Source organism: Stegostoma tigrinum, chromosome 35 (assembly GCF_030684315.1).
Source record: "Stegostoma tigrinum isolate sSteTig4 chromosome 35, sSteTig4.hap1, whole genome shotgun sequence".
NCBI classification, from domain to species: Eukaryota; Metazoa; Chordata; class Chondrichthyes; order Orectolobiformes; family Stegostomatidae; genus Stegostoma; species Stegostoma tigrinum.
The window spans coordinates 6,828,093-6,845,795 of NC_081388.1; the positions used below are offsets into that span (position 1 = coordinate 6,828,093).

The 17,703-nt window shown below is 44.6% G+C and overlaps 1 protein-coding gene across 7 annotated transcripts in view; it reads right to left on the reverse strand.

Annotated features, from left to right (window-relative positions):
• Positions 1 to 17,703, reverse strand: part of LOC125447480 (adhesion G protein-coupled receptor L1-like) — a 518,001-nt gene that overhangs the window by 81,830 nt on the left and 418,468 nt on the right. For all 7 annotated transcript variants that reach the window (XM_059639848.1, XM_059639853.1, XM_059639852.1 and 4 more), the window contains exons 7-8: positions 5,053 to 5,349; positions 2,737 to 2,840 (exon numbers count right to left, since the gene is read on the reverse strand). In XM_059639848.1, the coding sequence (XP_059495831.1) occupies positions 2,737 to 2,840; positions 5,053 to 5,349 (401 nt within the window). The remainder of the gene's footprint in view (positions 1 to 2,736; positions 2,841 to 5,052; positions 5,350 to 17,703) is intronic.

Consider the following 17,703-nt stretch of genomic DNA (forward strand, 5'->3'; position numbering starts at 1 on the left):
GACTGGACAATCATTTCTCAGGTACATGAGCTGAAATGAACCATTTAGAATCACAGAATCCCTACAGTGCATTTGGCCCATCAAGTCTACACTGACACTCTTAAAAAGCATTCCACTCAGACCAATCCCCACCCTATCCCCATAGGATTTTGTTTTACCATGGCTATCCCACCTAGCCCACACATCCCTGGACACTATTGGCCAATTTAGCTTGTCCAGACCACCTAAAGTGCACATCTTTGGACAGTGGGAGGAAACTGGAGCACCCAGCAGAAACCTAAGCAGACTTTACACAAACGGTTGCCCTAGGCTGGAATCAAACCTGGGGCTCCATGAGACACCAGTGTTAACCAGAAGGCGACCAGTTTGTCTCATTCACTAATTTTACTGTATTTTCCTTCTGTGGTAACCGAAAAACTCTGCAAAGTAAACTACCGTTGAGCTCTTGCTGTGTCTGTACCCAGTTCATAACAAAAAGATGTGAATCAGACTCACACTCCTCTACCTGGTCCAGGTTGCCACACTTGTGCACTCTGCTCTCACTCTCACCCACAATGCAGGATCTCTAAACTTCTGCACTGGCAGTGCTGTGCCAATGACAGGTTGGCACTGGTTGCATGTAGAGGTGGGAGGGTGGCAGGGTTTTGGAGTCCAACCCTCCCCACCCAATTAAATCCTCTGCTCACTCCTGCATTCATTGCATCCAGGACTCATAGAGTCGCACAGAATGGAAACAGACACTTTGGTCCAACCAGTCCACACCAACCATGTTTCCAGACTAAACTAGTCCCACCTGCTTGTGCTTGGGCTATATTCCTCCAAACCTTTCCTATTCATGAACTTATCCAAATGTCTTTTAAACACTGTATCTGTACCCGTGTCACAGGTACACAAGTACCTGTCTGGTGGTTCATTCCACACACAAGCCACTATCTAGGTAAAATGTTGAAGATTTCACCCTATATTGCCATTCCTTCAGTGTTACTGGGTCAAAATCACAGAATTCTCCTCTTAAGAGGTCTAGAGGAGTCCCTGCAATAAGCACATGGCCTGCAGTAATTCAAGAAGACAGCTCACCACCACCTTCTTCAGGGCAATTAAAGTAGGGCGATAAATGCTAGCCCAGCCAGCAATGCCCACATCCTACTGGATGAATACAAAACATGAAGTGCCAGTGGTGTCCTGATATCACACCCAAAGAGACATTCGTTGTGTCTTTTTGTTCTTGGTTCTGTGAGAAAAAACACTTTCTCTCTGTCCTGCATGTCAAATTGTTTAATCAGTGTTAGCAGTTCAATTCGATCAGTACTCCATCCTCTACTCTTTTTTTTAAATAAAGATTAACCAGGTTAAACAGTTTCTGGTAGGGCACTGTGACAATAAATCAAAAGGTCTCCTCTATCTTCTAATCTGAAGGAAACACAAGCAGGGTCTATGCTACATGTCATACACTGAGCTAGAAGGTTAGTTTTCAGACGTTTTGTCACCATTCTAGGTAACATCATCAGTGAGCCTCTGACGAAGCTTTGTCGGAGGCTCACTGATGATGTTACCTAGAATGGTGACGAAACATTTGAAAACGAACCTTCCAGCTCAGTGAGCAAACTCACATCCAGAACCTCAACCTGAGCTACAAATCTTCTCAAAACTCGTTAGCACCTATGGGCGCAATACGCTAAAACAGGCCTGAAGATGGGAAACCAATGCCATCCGACAGTGCCACCCATGAACAGCTGGCTTCGTCGGAGGCTCACTGATGATGTTACCTAGAATGGTGACGAAACGTCTGAAAACTAACCTTCCAGCTCAGCGAGCAAACTCACATCCAGAACCTCAACCTGAGCTACAAATCTTCTCAAAACTCGCTAACATGTCATACAGTCATAGAGCTGCACCACATGGAAACAGACGCTTGCGTCCAACTCATCCATGCCAACCAGACATCCTAAATTAATCGAGTCCCATTTGGCAATATTTGGCCCATATCCCCCTAAACCAAGCATACCAAATGCCTTCTTCACTATCCTGTCTACCTGTGACTCCACTTTCAAGAAACAATGACCTGCACTCCAAGGTCCCTTTGTTTGGCAACACTCCCCAGGACCTTACCATTAAGTGTATAAGTCCTGCCCTGACTTGCCTTTCCAAAATGCAGCACCTCACATTAATCAAAATTAAACTCCAGGTGTCACTCCTCGGATCATTGGCCTATCTGATCAAGGGCCTAATGTACTCTGAGGTAACCTTCTTCACTGCTTATTTTGGTGTCATCTGCAAACCTCCTAACCATACTTTCTAATTTCACATCTTTACGTCTATATAATTTAATTTTATTGCACCAGTGTTTAATGAATTTACACTCTTTTAAGATCAATATTCTCTTCTTAAATTGTGATAGGGAATAGAAGGGAACAGCGCTGATGGGATAGACGTACTACTGCTAGCTAATCTCCAGCCCTTTGTATTCCAGCCTTGAGACTAAGGTTAACATTCCATCCACTTTTCTAAATTCCTTTCCGGCATGTGGCCAGTGGCCCCGTGATCAAAAGCCAAACAGTGACGATGCTGGCAATTGGACATTGAAAACAGAAAGTTGAAGGGGAGTCATGTTTGACTTGAAACGTTAACGCTATGTCTCTGTCTCTCCACTGCAGCTGCCAGATCTCCTGCGTATCTGCAGCATTCTGTGTTTTTATTTCTGCATTTGACCCTGAAGTTTCTCTCTTCCATGGCTACCTTTTGTGCCACTTGGTTTACCCAGGGTGAGGTACAGTTGCTCAAGTCAGGGCCTCTTGGGCTCCAGAGTCCGAGTGAAAGGAGACAGAGGTAGGAGGCGATACCTGTCAGAGAGAGAAAATATAAGAAAGAAAATAATAAACTGGTAGATGCGGATTCAATTACAATATTTAAAGAACATTTGGATAAGAATATGAATAGGAAAGGTTTAGAGGAATATGTGCCAGGAGCTGACATGTGGGACTAATTAGCTTGGGATTATGTTCGGCATGGACAGGTTGGACCAAAGTGTCTGATTCTGTGCTGCAGAGCTCAGAGAGAGAGAGAGAGAGAGAGGTAAGTCAATGAATGAATGAGAAAGGAACGGAGAATGTGAATGAGAGAGGGAGAGTGAAAAAGAGTGACTGGGTGAGAGAGAAAAAGAGTGAGAGAGAAAGTAAGAGAGACAGTAAGAAAAAGTGTGAGAGTGCAAGAGAGAGAGAAAGAGCGAGTAAGAGATAAAAAGAGAGGAGAGTAGTGAGAGAAAGAGAAAAAAGAAAGTCAGAGTGAGAGAGATTGACAGTGTGACTGAGACAGCAAAAGAGATACACACAGTGAGAAACGGAATGAGAAAGGAGGACAGAGAGTTTGAGAGAGAAATTAAAAGTGAGAGAGTGACAGAAAAAGGAGTGAATGAATGACTGAGTGAGAGTGAGTGAGAGAGAGAGAGAGAGAGAGAGAGAGAGAGACAACTATAACAGCTGTGTGCAGTTATCTCTGCAAATGTATTTACTTCCAGTGACAAAACAGTAGCGCTAAAGACTTGGTTTTTGAAGGGCTAATACACTGCCATTTCATTACTTTAGGAATTGCAATCCACATGAAATGCATGAACTCTGCATTCTAACTGCAGTGTTTTGAGCTGCTTCCCCTCATGCTGTTTAACCCTGCTCTTCAAAAGAGGACAGGTCAGGGGTCACAGGTTTGAAAGTGATGCTTTTAGGAGGTTTTAGCAGGTTGCTTGAGTGCAGTTTGTGCCATGTAGAGGAGGAACTTTAGTTTAAAGATAGTTTATGTACTGATCACCCCTTCGACTGGATTCAGAGGAACAGGTGCCAGATAAATGTGAGGTGATTCACTTTGGGAAGAATAATATGAAGGCAGAATACTGGGCCAATGGAAAGATTCTTGGTAGTGTGGATGTGCAGACGCATCTTGGTGTCCATGTACATAGATCCCTGAAAGTTGCCACCCAGGTTGATAGTGCTGTTAAGAAGGCTTACGGTGTGTTAGGTTTTATTGGTAGAGGGATTGTGTTCCGGAGCCGTGATGCCATGCTGCAACTGTACAAAATGCTAGTGCGGCCTCACTTGGAATATTGCATACAGTTCTGGTCGTCCCATTACAGGAAGCAAGTGGAAGCATTGGAAAAGGTGCAGAGGAGATTTACCAGGATGTTGCCTGGTCTGGAGCAAAGGCCTTATGAAGATAGGTTGAGGGATTGGGTCTGTTCTCATTGGAGAGAAAAAGACTAAGAGGGGATTTAATAGAGACATACAAGGTGATTAGAAGATTAGATCGGGTGGACAGTGAGAGTCTTTTTCCGAGGATGATGACATCAGCTTGTATGAGGGGGCATAGCTACAAATTGAGGGGCGATAGATTTAAGACAGATGTCAGAGGCAGGTTCTTAGATTAGTTCACAGGTCGGCACAACATCGAGGGCTGAGGGGCCTGTTCTGCGCTGTATTGTTCTATGTTCTATAACACGAGGATTGGGGAATCTCTACCCAGGCTGTACTGGGAATGCGGATCTCTACCCAGACAGAGCTGGGAATGGGAAATCTCTACCCAGACAGAGCTGCGAATGGGGATCTCTACCCAGGCAGAGCTGGGAATGGAAAATTCTGCCCAGGCAGTTCTGGGAATGAGGGAACAGGTGCCAGGTAGTGCTGGGAATGAGGGAACAGGTGCCAGACAGTTCTGGGAATGAAGGAACAGGTGCCAGGCAGTGCTGGGAGTGAGGGAAAAGGTGCCAGGCAGCGATGGGAATGAGGGAACAGGTGCCAGGCAGTGCTGGGAACGAGGGAACAGGTGCCAGGCAGTGCTAGGAATGAGAGAACAGGTGCCAGGCAGTGCTGGGAATGAGGGAACAGGTGCCAGGCAGCACTGGGAATGAGGGAACAGGTGCCAGGCAGTGCGGGGATGCAAGTCCTTATGTGTTAGACAGATTGAGGATGAATCACATATGCATATCCCCAGCGATAGGCACTGGCAAGCTATCTCTTGTTACAGGATATTTCTTCCTCCGCCAGTTTACAAATGCCAGCCTCATACCTTTAGTCCCTTTGGGACACGGTCTCTCCACCAGTACACCCTGCTGCGTCGATGGCCACTTGATGCCTCTGGCCTCTGTTGATTCACAGTATCGCTGAGGTGATGGCTGTTGGTTGGACAGAGGTGTCCGCCTGGTACTGGGGGCATTGGGCGTGACGGGCCGCTGCTCCGGTACCAGCTGGTTAATTGCACCCACCGCCATGGTAGTGAGCGGGGCTTTCCTGGTGGTGGTTGTCGTGGTTACCATGGTGGGTTTTGCCGCCGCTGTGTTGCTTGTGGAAGCCACTGTGACTTGTGCTAAAAAGAAAGAAAAACTTGTCACTCAGTATCTACAGCAACCACAGCCAAATATCGGGTCCAGGCACAGTAAAGAGGTTGACTGAAATTCCCTGGACAAAGAGGACAGAGAAAAAAAGAACTTGCATTTATATAACACCTTTCACCAGAAAGGGGCAAAGGATAAGCCATGGGGAGCTGCAGGCCTATCAGTTTGACACCAAGATACAGGCCATAATATGGGATAGGGTAAATATACGCTTACAGAAAAATAAGTTAATACTAGACAGTGAAGGGCAGGTCATTTCTGACAAATTTAGTTGAGTTCTTGACGAAGTAAACACAAGCAGTTGATGAGGTTGGTGTTGTGAACATTGTATATTTGGACATTCAGAAAGGATTTAATACGGTGCCACTTGGCTGGCTAGTTAGCAAGCTTGAAATGTTTGGGATTGATGGGTCCTTGTAGCAAGGACTAGAAGTTGTCCAAAAGATCGGAAACAGAGATATGTATAGATGGGCAATTCTCAGACCGAAAGAGGAGTTCTCCAGGGATTGATGCCGGGATCCTTGCTTTTTCTGATTCATGTATCTACAGCAATTTAATTTGGAGATGGGTGTTGAGGGATCTCCGACTTTGCAGGGAGAATATGGAGTTCGGAGGGACATTAACAAGTTGGCCAAATGGTCAGACACCTCACAAATGAATTTCAATGCAGAGAGATGTCAGGAAATGCACTGTAGTAGAAGAATCATGAGAGACAATGCAACTCTGAGGAGTAGAGTGACCTTGGGATTCTCTGAAGACAGGCAGCCAAGTTAAACAGTTGTTAGAAGGCTCATAGGATCCTTGGGTTTATACATAGAGGCCTAGCGTATGAAAACAAGGAAGTGATGCTTCAACTCCATAAATCATTGATCATATTTGGATTACTGTGTTTAGTTCTGGGCACTTTATTTAAAAGGATGTTAAAGCCCTGGAGAGATTCACTAGAACGATACCAGGAATGAGAAATTTTAGATATGAGGAAAGATTAGAGAAATTGGGCTTATTCTCCTCAAAGCAGAGAAGATTAAGAGGTGGCCTTATTGAACTGTTCAAAATTATGAACAATTCTGACAGGGTAAAGAAGGATATTTTGTTTCAAATAGTGGTATATCAGTAACTAGGGGTCATAACTCCAAGACCAACAGCAAAAGAGCTAGGATTGAGCTAAGGAGAAACTTCTTTACTCAGAGTTGTTAAGATTTGGAATGGGCTACCTGGGAGAGAGGAGAAGGCGGATTCCATATGAGGTTTCAAAAGACAGCTAAATATGTATTTGAATGTGATGAATTTAGAAAGCTAGGGCTGGAGAATGGGGCCAGCTAGATAGGTCTTTCATAGAATCATTGAAATCCCTGCAGTGTGGAAACAGGCCCTTTGGCCCAACAAGTCCACACCAACCCCTGGTGCATCCCACTCATACCCATCCCCCTAATCTACACATTCTTGGACACAATGGGGCAATTTGGCATGGTCAATCTACCTGCCTGCACATCTTTGGACTGTGGGAGGAAACCGGAGCACCCAGAGAAAACCCACACAGACACAGGGAGAATGTGCAAACTCCGCACAGTCACCTGAAGGTGCAAGTGAACCCAGGTCCCTGGTGCTGTGAGGCAGCAGTGCTAACCTCTGAGCTGCCATGCTGCCCCAGCAGGAGCTGGTACAGTCACAGTGGGTTGAATGGCCTTGTCCTGTCCTGTAATATTCCACGATTCTATAACCTTAGGCCATCCTAAAATGCTTTACACCCAATGAGGTATTTTCGAATTGTAATCACTGTTGTAATGTAGGAAATGGTGTGGCTATTTAGTGCACAGCAAGCTCCCACAGACTGCAATGTGATAAAGACCACATAAATTGTTTTAGCAATATTAGTATTATTAACTGTTTCAGCAAAATTAGTATTATTAACTGTTTTAGAAATATTAGTTGAGGGAGAAATAGTGGTCAGGATGTAGGGAAGAACTCGCCTGTTCTTTTTCATGTCTTGCAACAGGATTCCTTGTCTTCACCTGAGAGAGTAAATGCACTTTATTTTGCATGTGGAAAACAGAGTCTCTGACAGTGCAGCACTCCCTCAGCACTGGCTTACAACATCACCCCAGATCTGCTAAATGCCACAACGATGCAAAAGCAAAATTTCATTACCGCACTGAAGTCTCTCATAACACAGCAAACATTTCTCACAATCTCACTGAAATCCCCCAGTGATTTTGAAAGAATGATACACAGGGGTGCCACAATGTGACTGATTTGACTCCTTCAACCAGTTAAATTTTGGGCAACAGCCAATGTCTGTCTCCGGAGATTGCAGAAATACCATCAGAATGGACAGCACTTATTAAACAGTCACTGGGTTAGCTAGTTGGCTGGCGGCTGGTTTGGGATACAAAGTGACACCAGCAGTGTGGGTTCAATTCCTGCATTGGCTGAGGTTACTATGAAGGACTGCCCTTTTCAATTTTCCCTTCACCTGAGATGCGGTGACCCTCAGGTTAAACCACCACCAGTTCTCTCTCTTTCTCTCTCTTTCTAATGAGAGAGCATTCCAATGGCCATCTGGGACTTAACCCTTGACTTGTTAGATGTCAAATTAACCGTGACATGCTGGTAACATCACTGGACTAACAACCCCAACAGCCAGCCTCACACTTTGGAGGATGTGGGGTCATATCCAGCGCAACTGAATCTAAAATCAATTATTAAATATCTGAATAAAATAATAAAATCATCATTTGTAAAAGCTCATCTGGCCCTTTAGGGTGGGAAATCTGCCATCCTTACCTGGTCTGGCCTACACGTGACTCCAGGCCCACAGCAATGTGGTTAGCACATAATTGTCCCCTGAAAGGCCAAGCAGTTCAAGGCCCTATCCGAAAGGGAAAACCAGCAACATGAATGTACTGGTTCTCCATTTAGAAGAATGAGATGAATTGGACCACTTGGTCTATTTTGTTAGTTTTATTGTTTTTACCTTCAGGATAGGGGCAACAAATGTTGCTATGGTTAGTGACAGCCATGTCCCATGAAATAAGGAATTGTGGGTACCACTCAGAGATAGTAAGAACTGCTGATACTGGAGTCAGAGATAACACAGTGCGGAGCCGGAGGACACACAGGAATTTCTGAAGAAGGGTTCCAACTTGAAACATCAGCTTTCCTCCTCTGATGCTGCCTGGTCTGCTGTGTTCCTCCAGCTCCATATTGTGCGTACCATTGTTCTTTCAAGTTTATGAAACCCAAAATAGCATAAACCAGAGCAAAGGATTGAGGTCTTTTAAGTGTAAGGTTATTTCTACCACATATTGTTTGCCGCCCATCTTTGCACCAGTTTAAAAAATTGGCATCTCAGAAACTATCGTATCCCTCTCCAGACCCATCCACAACCCTGGCCATATTCCCAGGTGGAATTAATCAGCAACTGTAGCTTCTTCAGTAAAGCATTTAAAATTAAGCTGATCTGTTTGAGTGCTGAGGTAGTAATACTTTATGTAATATAAAGTAATATAAAAACAGCATCTTTTAAAAACTTGCAGGAATCATTTCACAGAATTGTAGAATCACACAGTACAGAAAAAACCATTTGGTCCATCCAGCCTGTACTGCCAAAAATACACTAATATCTACACTGGTCTTACTTTCCAACACTCGGTCCATAACTTTGAATGTTATGACACTTCAAGTGCTCATCCAAGTACTTTTTAAACATTGTGAGGTTTCCTGCCTCAACTATCTGCCCAGGTGGCAAATTGCAGACCCCCCACTGCCCTCTGTGTGAAAACATTTTATCTTAAATCCCTTCTAAATCTCCTATCTTTCACTTTAAAACTTTTTCCCCTTGTTGTTGATCCTTCAATGCAGCTGTTTCCTACCCAGCCTGTTCATGTTTCAAATAATCTTATACACCTCAATTAGTCAGCCCTCAACCTTCTCTCTTGTAAAGGAAACAACCTGAACTTATCCAGCCTCTCTTCATTGCTGGAATGTTCCATCCCAGGGAACCTCCTGGTGAATCACCCCCGCTCCCCTTCCAGGGGAATTACATCCTTTGTATAGTGTGGGGATCAGAACTCCACCCTGTCCTGCAGCTGTGGCCCAACCAAAGTTCTGTGTAGATCCAATATAACTGCCCTACTCTTACAATCTATGCCTCAACTCAACAGCAAATGTCATGCACGCCTTCTTAACCACCTGATCAGCCCACCCTGCCACTTTCAGATCCTGCCATTCATTGAGTATTCTTTATGTAATAAGGAATTAGTCAATGCACGCCAATGGTGTGTATGGAATGAACTGCCAGAGGAGGCAGTACAGACACGTACAAATACACCATTTAAAAGGCATCTGGATGGGTATATGAACGGGAAGAGTTTAGAGGGATATGGGCCAAATGCTGGCAAATGGGACTAGATTAATCTGGGATATCTGGTCAGCATGGATGAGTTGGATGAAGAGTTTAGCCTTGTGCTGTATATCTCATCTTTCACTTGTCCGGCCTAATGCAAGAATGCCAAACTTCAAATGATCACAACAATTTACACTCAGGATATGTTGGCAAGTGGAGCCTGAATGGCAGAAATGTTGCCATGCAGAACACCTCTCTTAACCAGCCTCTCTTCATCGCTGCAACGCTCCATCCCAAACAACATTCTGATGAATATGCTCTGCAAACCCTCCAGTGCAATAACATCCCTCCTACAGTGTGGTGGCCCAGAACTGTACACAGTGTTCCAACTGTGGAGTAATGAAAATTCTTTGCAGCTCCACATGACCTCCCTGCTCTTATAATCTATACCATGTCTGATAAAGGCAAGCATCCCATAAACTATCCAACTGAGCTGCTTTGCCACTTTCAGGGATCTGTGGAAAAACATCCCAAGCTTTCTGGTGTCCTGCCAATCACTGAGTATTCTGTTGTCTTGTTCCTTCTTCCAAAGTGCATTACCTTACACTTATCATGGTTAAATTCCATCTGCCCATCTGACCCATCTATTTGTATTATCTGTAACGGAAGACCTTCATCCTCATTGTCAACCACCTGGCCAAGCTTCATGTCATCCACAAACTTACCTATCATTCCCCAAAATTCTCATCTATAACATTTGTGAATATCACAAACAATAAGGGGTTCAGCACTGAGCCCTGTGGTATACCACTGCACACCAGGATCCAGTCACACAAACAGCCTCTTACCACCAGCCTCTGTCTCCTGTCACTGAGCCAGTTTTGGATCCAAATTGCCAAGCTATCCTGGATCCCATGTGCTTTTACCTTCAATAACTGTTTCCCACGTGGGACCTTGTGCAAGGCCTTGTTGAAATCTATATAAACTACTTTAACTGCCCTACCCTCATCCAAACACTTGGACACCTCCTCGGCCATCAGATTCCACCAGATTTGTTTGCTGTGGCCTGCTTCTGACAAAGCCATGCTGACTATCCCTGATTTAACCTGGCCCCTCTCAATGGAGATTGATTTTCTCATTCACTATTTTCTCCAACAGTTCCCTTATCCCTGATATTGGACTGACAGGTCTATAATTCCCTGGTCTAGCTGCTTGTAGGGTGAAATCACATTAGCCATCCTCCAGTCCTCTGGCAGCTTCCCTGTGGCCAGAAACAATTTAAAAATTTGGGTCGGGGCCTCTGTTATTTCCTGCCTTATCTCCCACAGCAGCCTGGGATAGAACTCATTCCAGATCTGGTGATCTTTCGACTCGCTCACCTACCAATACCTCCATGTTTTATACATCAATCTGACCAAGAATCTCACAGTCCACCTTCTTGAAATCTATATTTGCAGCCTCCATCTCCAAAGTAAGACAGATATGAAGCGCTGATTTAACACTCTACCAATGTCCTCTGGCTCGATGCACAGATTGCCCCCTTTGTCCCTCGTCGGCTTTACTCTTTCCCTGGTCATTCTCTACCCTCTGAAATATTTGTAGGAGATCTCTGAATTTCCCTAACTTTGCTCACTAGCAGTTTTTTCATGTGTCCTCTTTGCTCTCCTGATAGTTTTCTCATGTTTCCTCCTGAACTTTCTATACTCCTGTAGGTCCCCCATTGATTTGTTCTCTTTTCCTTTTTATTCAGTCCTGAATATTCCTGACATCCATGATTCTCTGGACACATTGCTCCTACAGTTCACCCTGAAGGGAAAATGTTAAGTCTGTACCTTCCCCAATACTTTCCTGAACACCTCCGACTGTTCTGCTGAGATTTAGAGGCCAAAGTTCCCAGTTTATTTTGGCCAGATCCTGCCATAAAGGAATAAGACGGATCTTGAACACATGTTCCCATCGCTAATTCATCACTGGGCCCAATTCCTGAGGTTGCGAGACCACTGAAGAGCCAATCTCAAAAGAATTTAATTGTAACATGAGTGCAAAGTAGGATAACTTTTGTAGTCGACTGGGTATTGACTGATAATGGAGGACGATGGAGGCAGGCGGAGAGGAAAATGAAGATGAGGCTATAATCAGATCAGAAAAGATCTTACTGAATGTTGGAGCAAGGGCTCAATGGCCTGCTCCTGCTCCTATTTCATACTTTCTTGACACAGGTAAGGTTTGATGGAGGATCAGGGAGAATCAAGGGCATCAGAGGTAGGGCAATAGATGTGGGCTAGCACCCAGTAGATGTGCCCAGCACCCAGTGTCTAATGAAGGCAAGGGTTTATGAGCGGTGTCTATGGGGTGTGCAGGAAGGCAACAGAGTGGCAGTCTATTTAAGGGAGATAGCAAACGCTGGGAGTGGAACCCTCAGTCACAGGGATCACAGACTAACTCATCAACCCACAACCTGCTTGCTGTTGTGCTGGCTTTGGCCTCCATCACTCTGTGGGAAGCATTCAAGGTCCAGATGATGGATGGCTGGCAGGACTGGCCAAGAGCAGGAGAAAATGGAAATAAGATGTTTTCTGAATGCCATTTGCAACCTCAGTATATCATCGAGCAACGAAGCACTGACGACATCAGGTGAAAAGCATCTTATTGCAGTGAGTAATTGGGATTTAAAATATGCTGCCTGAGAGAATGGTGGTGGTGGTGGGGGAGGGCAGGCTCAAACAAGGTTCAAGTGAGCTTTGGATAATTATCCAAAACGAAAGGTTGTGCAGATTTACAGGGAGAGGGCAGGGGAGTGGCATCAGGTATATTGCTTCTATAGAGAGCCAGTTCACGTATGATGGGCTGAAGAGCCTCATTCTACTGCCATAGTATTTAACCTTGGAGCTAAATCAAATCTTGGTGAAGTGCTGGAATGTAAGAGCAGGATAATGTGTTGAACTAGACATTGGAAACAAGAAGGCCAAGCTGAGCCTTGTCAGCACTAATCCACCATGCACTGCAACAATTCAAGAATCATCAAATGTTAGCATCCAAGTTCCATGATTAATAGGGAAGGCAAATGGAAGGGAGTATAAAGGTAGGGAGGTTTTGCTAAAACTATAGAAGGCACTAGTCAGACCACAGCTGGAATACTGTGTGAACAAATGTGGGCTCTTAATTAAGGAATGAAATACTGGCATTGGAAGGAGTCCAGTGAGGGTTCACTCAGTCTATATCAGTTATAGAGGGACTATTTTATGAACAGAGGTTGTGTAGGTTGGGTCTATCCTTGTTGGAGTTTGAAAGAGTGACAAGTGAACTTATTGGAAGATACAAGGTCATAAAGGACTTGACAGGACTGATGTAATAAGATTGTTTCTCTCTGTGGAACAGTATAGATCCAGAGGGCATCATCTCAGAGCAAGACGTTGCCCATTTAAGACAGAGCTGAGGAGGAATTTCTTCGCTTGGAAGGTAGGGAATCTGTAGAATATTATACCAGTGGGGGCTTTTGAGGCTGGGTCATTAAGTATATTCAGTGCTGAGGCAGACTTTTATGGCTGACTGCAGAATTTGAGCTTGAAATGAACAAACTGTCAAAGTTGCTAGAAACTCAAGCTGTAAGCATGCAGCACACAAAACATTTGAAAGTACAGACAGAGACCAGTACCACCTCTGAACAGCTCTCTCCAAAGACTGCCTGAACCTTCAGAACTTCTCTACCATTTACTAAGCCCAAATTCAGGAATTTATCACATCACTTTACAGAGCGCATATCCAGGGAGCAAATGGACAATAGAATATCAGTTTCAGAGTTATGTGATTTTCCAGCAATTTGCAGGAGATACTTGGCAGAGTGGTTGCCTGAATGATATTCGATTGCTCTGCGGACAGTCCAATTTTTTAAAAAACCTTTGCTTTCTTCACAATGCAACTGGACCTTGGGAAATATATTTGTGTTTCTTATTGTTTGTTGTGTGAGCTGACCTTTCCAAACGTCAGTCACATCAAGGCCAGGCAAATCTATATCAGTATCAAACCTGGCTGCTGGAGAATAGGATTATCATCCCATTCCCCCTGCTGCTGAACCATCTCAAAGCTAGCTTCCACTCTTTGATTCTGGGGCTCATGCAGCTTGCTTTCTCTGTGCTTCAGATCAATGCTGGCTTAGAGCTTTGCAATGGGCTCACATTAGCATTTGATGAGATAAGGTGCAGCACATTTACTGCTGCAATCCTCATCTGTGCTTTATCGTTACCACTAAACTCAGCCATTTCAATGCTAGTTCTCCATTCTAACCTCAGTAAACTGGAGGTCATTCACAATGCTGTTGTCTTAACACGCAACAAGCCCCATTTTCCTAACATCCCTGTGTTCACTCACCCTCACTGATTCTCGGTGATGCAATCTGAAGACCAAAACTCCCACCCTCACTTTCAAATTGCTCCACTGCCTCCTTCTCTCTTTAACCTCCTCCAGTGCCTATACCCCTCCCTATCTCTGTAACCACATACAGTCCTACAACATTCCCTACCTCTGCAATCTCCTCCAGCCACTACACCTGTTCCTATCGCCATATCCACTCCTACCCCAGACCCCTCTCTATGTCTATTTCCCCATTTCTGTAGTCTTCCGCAGCCACTACACCTCTCCCATTTCACTGTTACTCCTCCAGACCATACTCTCCTTTCTTTCTCTGCAACCTCCTCAAGCTTCTACAACCCATCCTATCTTTGCTATATCCTCCACCCTCTCTAACTGTTAACTCCTCCAGCCCCTACACTCCTCCCTATCTCTGTATCCCTTGCCAACCCCCACCCACCTATATCTGTGTAACCTCATCCAGCCCCTACCCTCCCTACCTCTGTAATCTACTCCAGTCCCTACATCCCTCCCCATCCCTGGAACCTCCTCAAGCCCCTTACACTCTCTTATCTATAACCTCCTCCAGCCACTGCACCCTCCCTATCTCTGCAACCTCCTCCAGACCCTACATCCCTTTCTATCTCTATAATTTACACCCCTTCCTTTCTCAGTAACATCCCACTCTATCTTGGTGACCTCCTCTAGCCTCCATACCGCTGTAACCTCTCCAGCCCCCTACAGTCCTCCAATCACTGTTACCTCCCCCAGCCCCTACGCCCTTCCCTATCTCTGTTACCTCCTCCAGACCCTACACCACTCCCAATCAATGTTACCTCCTCCTGCCCCAACACCCCTCCCTATGTCAGTAACTTCTGCCAGCTCCTGCACCCCCCTCTATCTCTGTAACCTCCTCCAGCCTCTATACTCCGCCCTATCGCTGTAACCTCCTCCAACCCCACAAATCACTGTGATCTCTTCACTGCTCTAATTCTGGTCTCTGAAGCGTCACTGATTTTAATTGCCCTGCCTTTGGAATCTGGAGTTCTTCCTTGCCCCATGACCTTCTACGTCACTCTCCTCCTTTAAGGCAATCCTGAAAGCTTCTTTCATCAGGTTCAGCTGACCCAATAACTCCTCATACGGTTTGGTTTCATATTTTGTTTTGCAACACTACTGTGAAGCACCTTGAGTCATTTTCATTCTGGTAAAGGTACTACAAAATGATTAAGGGATAACAAGGTGTAGAGCTGGATGAACACAGCAGGCCAAGCAGCATCAGAGGAGCAGGAAGGCTGACGTTATGAGTCTGGGCCCTTTTTCAGAAAATGATTAAGTTCACATAATTCACATAGTGATTAAGTTGCCATTGTTGACCTAATTCACTTTCCACAGTCTTGGCCAACCCGAAGTGAACCAAACATGGAGTATGTCATAACTGCTGTAGGATCTTTAACATCCACCTGGCAGGGCAGATAGGGGTTCCTCTGACTGTGTGGCACTCCTTCAGTGTATCAACCTGCCTTACAGGCTCACGAATCTGCATTGAACACATCAAACCTGGTACAAAAGCTCCATGAATGGTTTAGTTATGGGGCCCCTTTTCTCTTACAGGTAGTGTGTGGTGTGTGCAGGGTCAGGATAAAGGGTGTGTTTCCTACTCCATGGTACAGCAACAATGAGTCTGAAATACTCCGAATGAACAAGTTCAGTGATAGATTCCTGATTGTGCTTTTCAAAACTTCTTTATTGGCATCCCTGGCAAGGCTGCCATTTATTGCCTCTCCCTAACTGTCCTTCAAAAGTTGTGGCAGAGGACAATTAGCTGCCAACCACATTGCTGTGGGTCTGGAGTCACATGTAGACCAGACTAGGTAAAGATGGCAGTTTCTGTCCCTAAGAGACATGAGTGAGCCAACTCGGGCTATTCAACAATCAGTAATAGTTGCATTGTCACCATTGCTTTTAGTTCCAGATTTATTCATTGAAATTACATGTCACCATTTGGCATAACGTGGGATTTGGGCCCATGACAGCATAAGATTCACTGGGGTCTTGCTCAACATCATTGCTGCACCACCTTGTCCCCCTCTGTCGTTCTGCTCATGCTCCAAATACTCCAATCACAAAAGGGACAGAAGGTTAGGGTTAGCTGACTGATTCATGCATAAGCAGAGCAGAGCTCTAGTTCTCACTTTGGATGTGTGTAATTCCCTGCTGGTGCACTGGGCAGGGTGTAATAACAATGCACAGATTCAGGCTGCAATATCTAAGTGTTACTTGACAGCAGTTACAATAACAGCTCATTGTTTCACTGTAGACACAGTAATACCTGATTGTTTTGGCTACAGCATCTCTGCAGGCACAGTAGCTAAGCTATTAAACCAGAAACCTGTTAACGACATATTGATTACACTGTTGAAGTGCACAGATGAAGGGAACTGTTTAATTAGATAGTGCAGCGGTAGTGTCACTACTTCTGGACCAGCAAGCTCAGGTTCCCTGTCCCATTTGCTCCAGAAATATGTAATAACGTCTCTGAAAAAGTAGATTAAAAATTGGTTCAATAATTTTTTAAAATCTTTGAGAACATTTTGTACTGTGCTTCTGTAGTGCAGAGGTGATCATGCGCTCCTAAATATATAAAGTCCCCATTTTAAAACCCGGCAGCATCACATATGCTGTCCGGCATGGTACGTTGATCCCACATGTTAGTAAATATGGATGGAACTGAATCTTGACCTCTTTTAGTGTAGTAGTAATGTTCTTACCTCTAAGCCAGGAAGCTTCAAATCCCATCTACTCCTGATGCCATAGAAGCCTACAGCACATAAAAGGCCCTGCGACCCATCATATCTGTGCTGGTCAAAAACTGTGCTGCTCATGTGGCTATTGCAGTGCAGTGGTCGTGTTTCTACCTCTGAGCTAGGAGACTCAGGTTCAAATCCAATCTGTTCTGAAGGTATGTCATAACATCTTTGAACTGGTTGATTCGAAGATATCTTAGGGCTCTTGCGGTGCAGCTGTAGTGGCCCTAAGTCTGGTCTGGAAGGTCCAGGTTTAAGTCCACCCTGCTGCAGAGCTGAGTAATAAGGTCTCTGACCAAAAATGGGAAAGATTAGCTTGAATCCCCACTTTTTATGAAAATCCTACTAAACTGTTTATATTACTAAATACACAACAGGAAGCCAGTATGTTAGATACACAAGTATCTCACACCAACAGATGCATATTGGGATCATTTGATACCAATGAAAAGAAAAAGGCTGAGAGCACATTTAAAGAGAGACTGCTGGGGTACTGGGTTGATGGTAGGTAGGAGGCAGATATGTGTAATGCCATGATCCAGAGATGTATTAGTGTCTAGTTTCATACTTCTTAAACTGGTTTGGAATCAGAGTAACACGAATTGGTAAATGTGAGCTCAAATCATACAACCCATTCGGTTCAGTAATGCTCTTTATGAAAGGAAATTGGCCTTCTTTATGCAGCCTTTCTTTTCTATTTACTTGTTCATTGGACGTAGGTGTCACTGGCTAGACCTGAAGTTTATTGCCCAGCCCTAGTTGCCCTTGACATGTGGCGATGAGCTACCTTCTTAAACTGTTGCAGTCTTTGGGATTTTCTTCTGTTC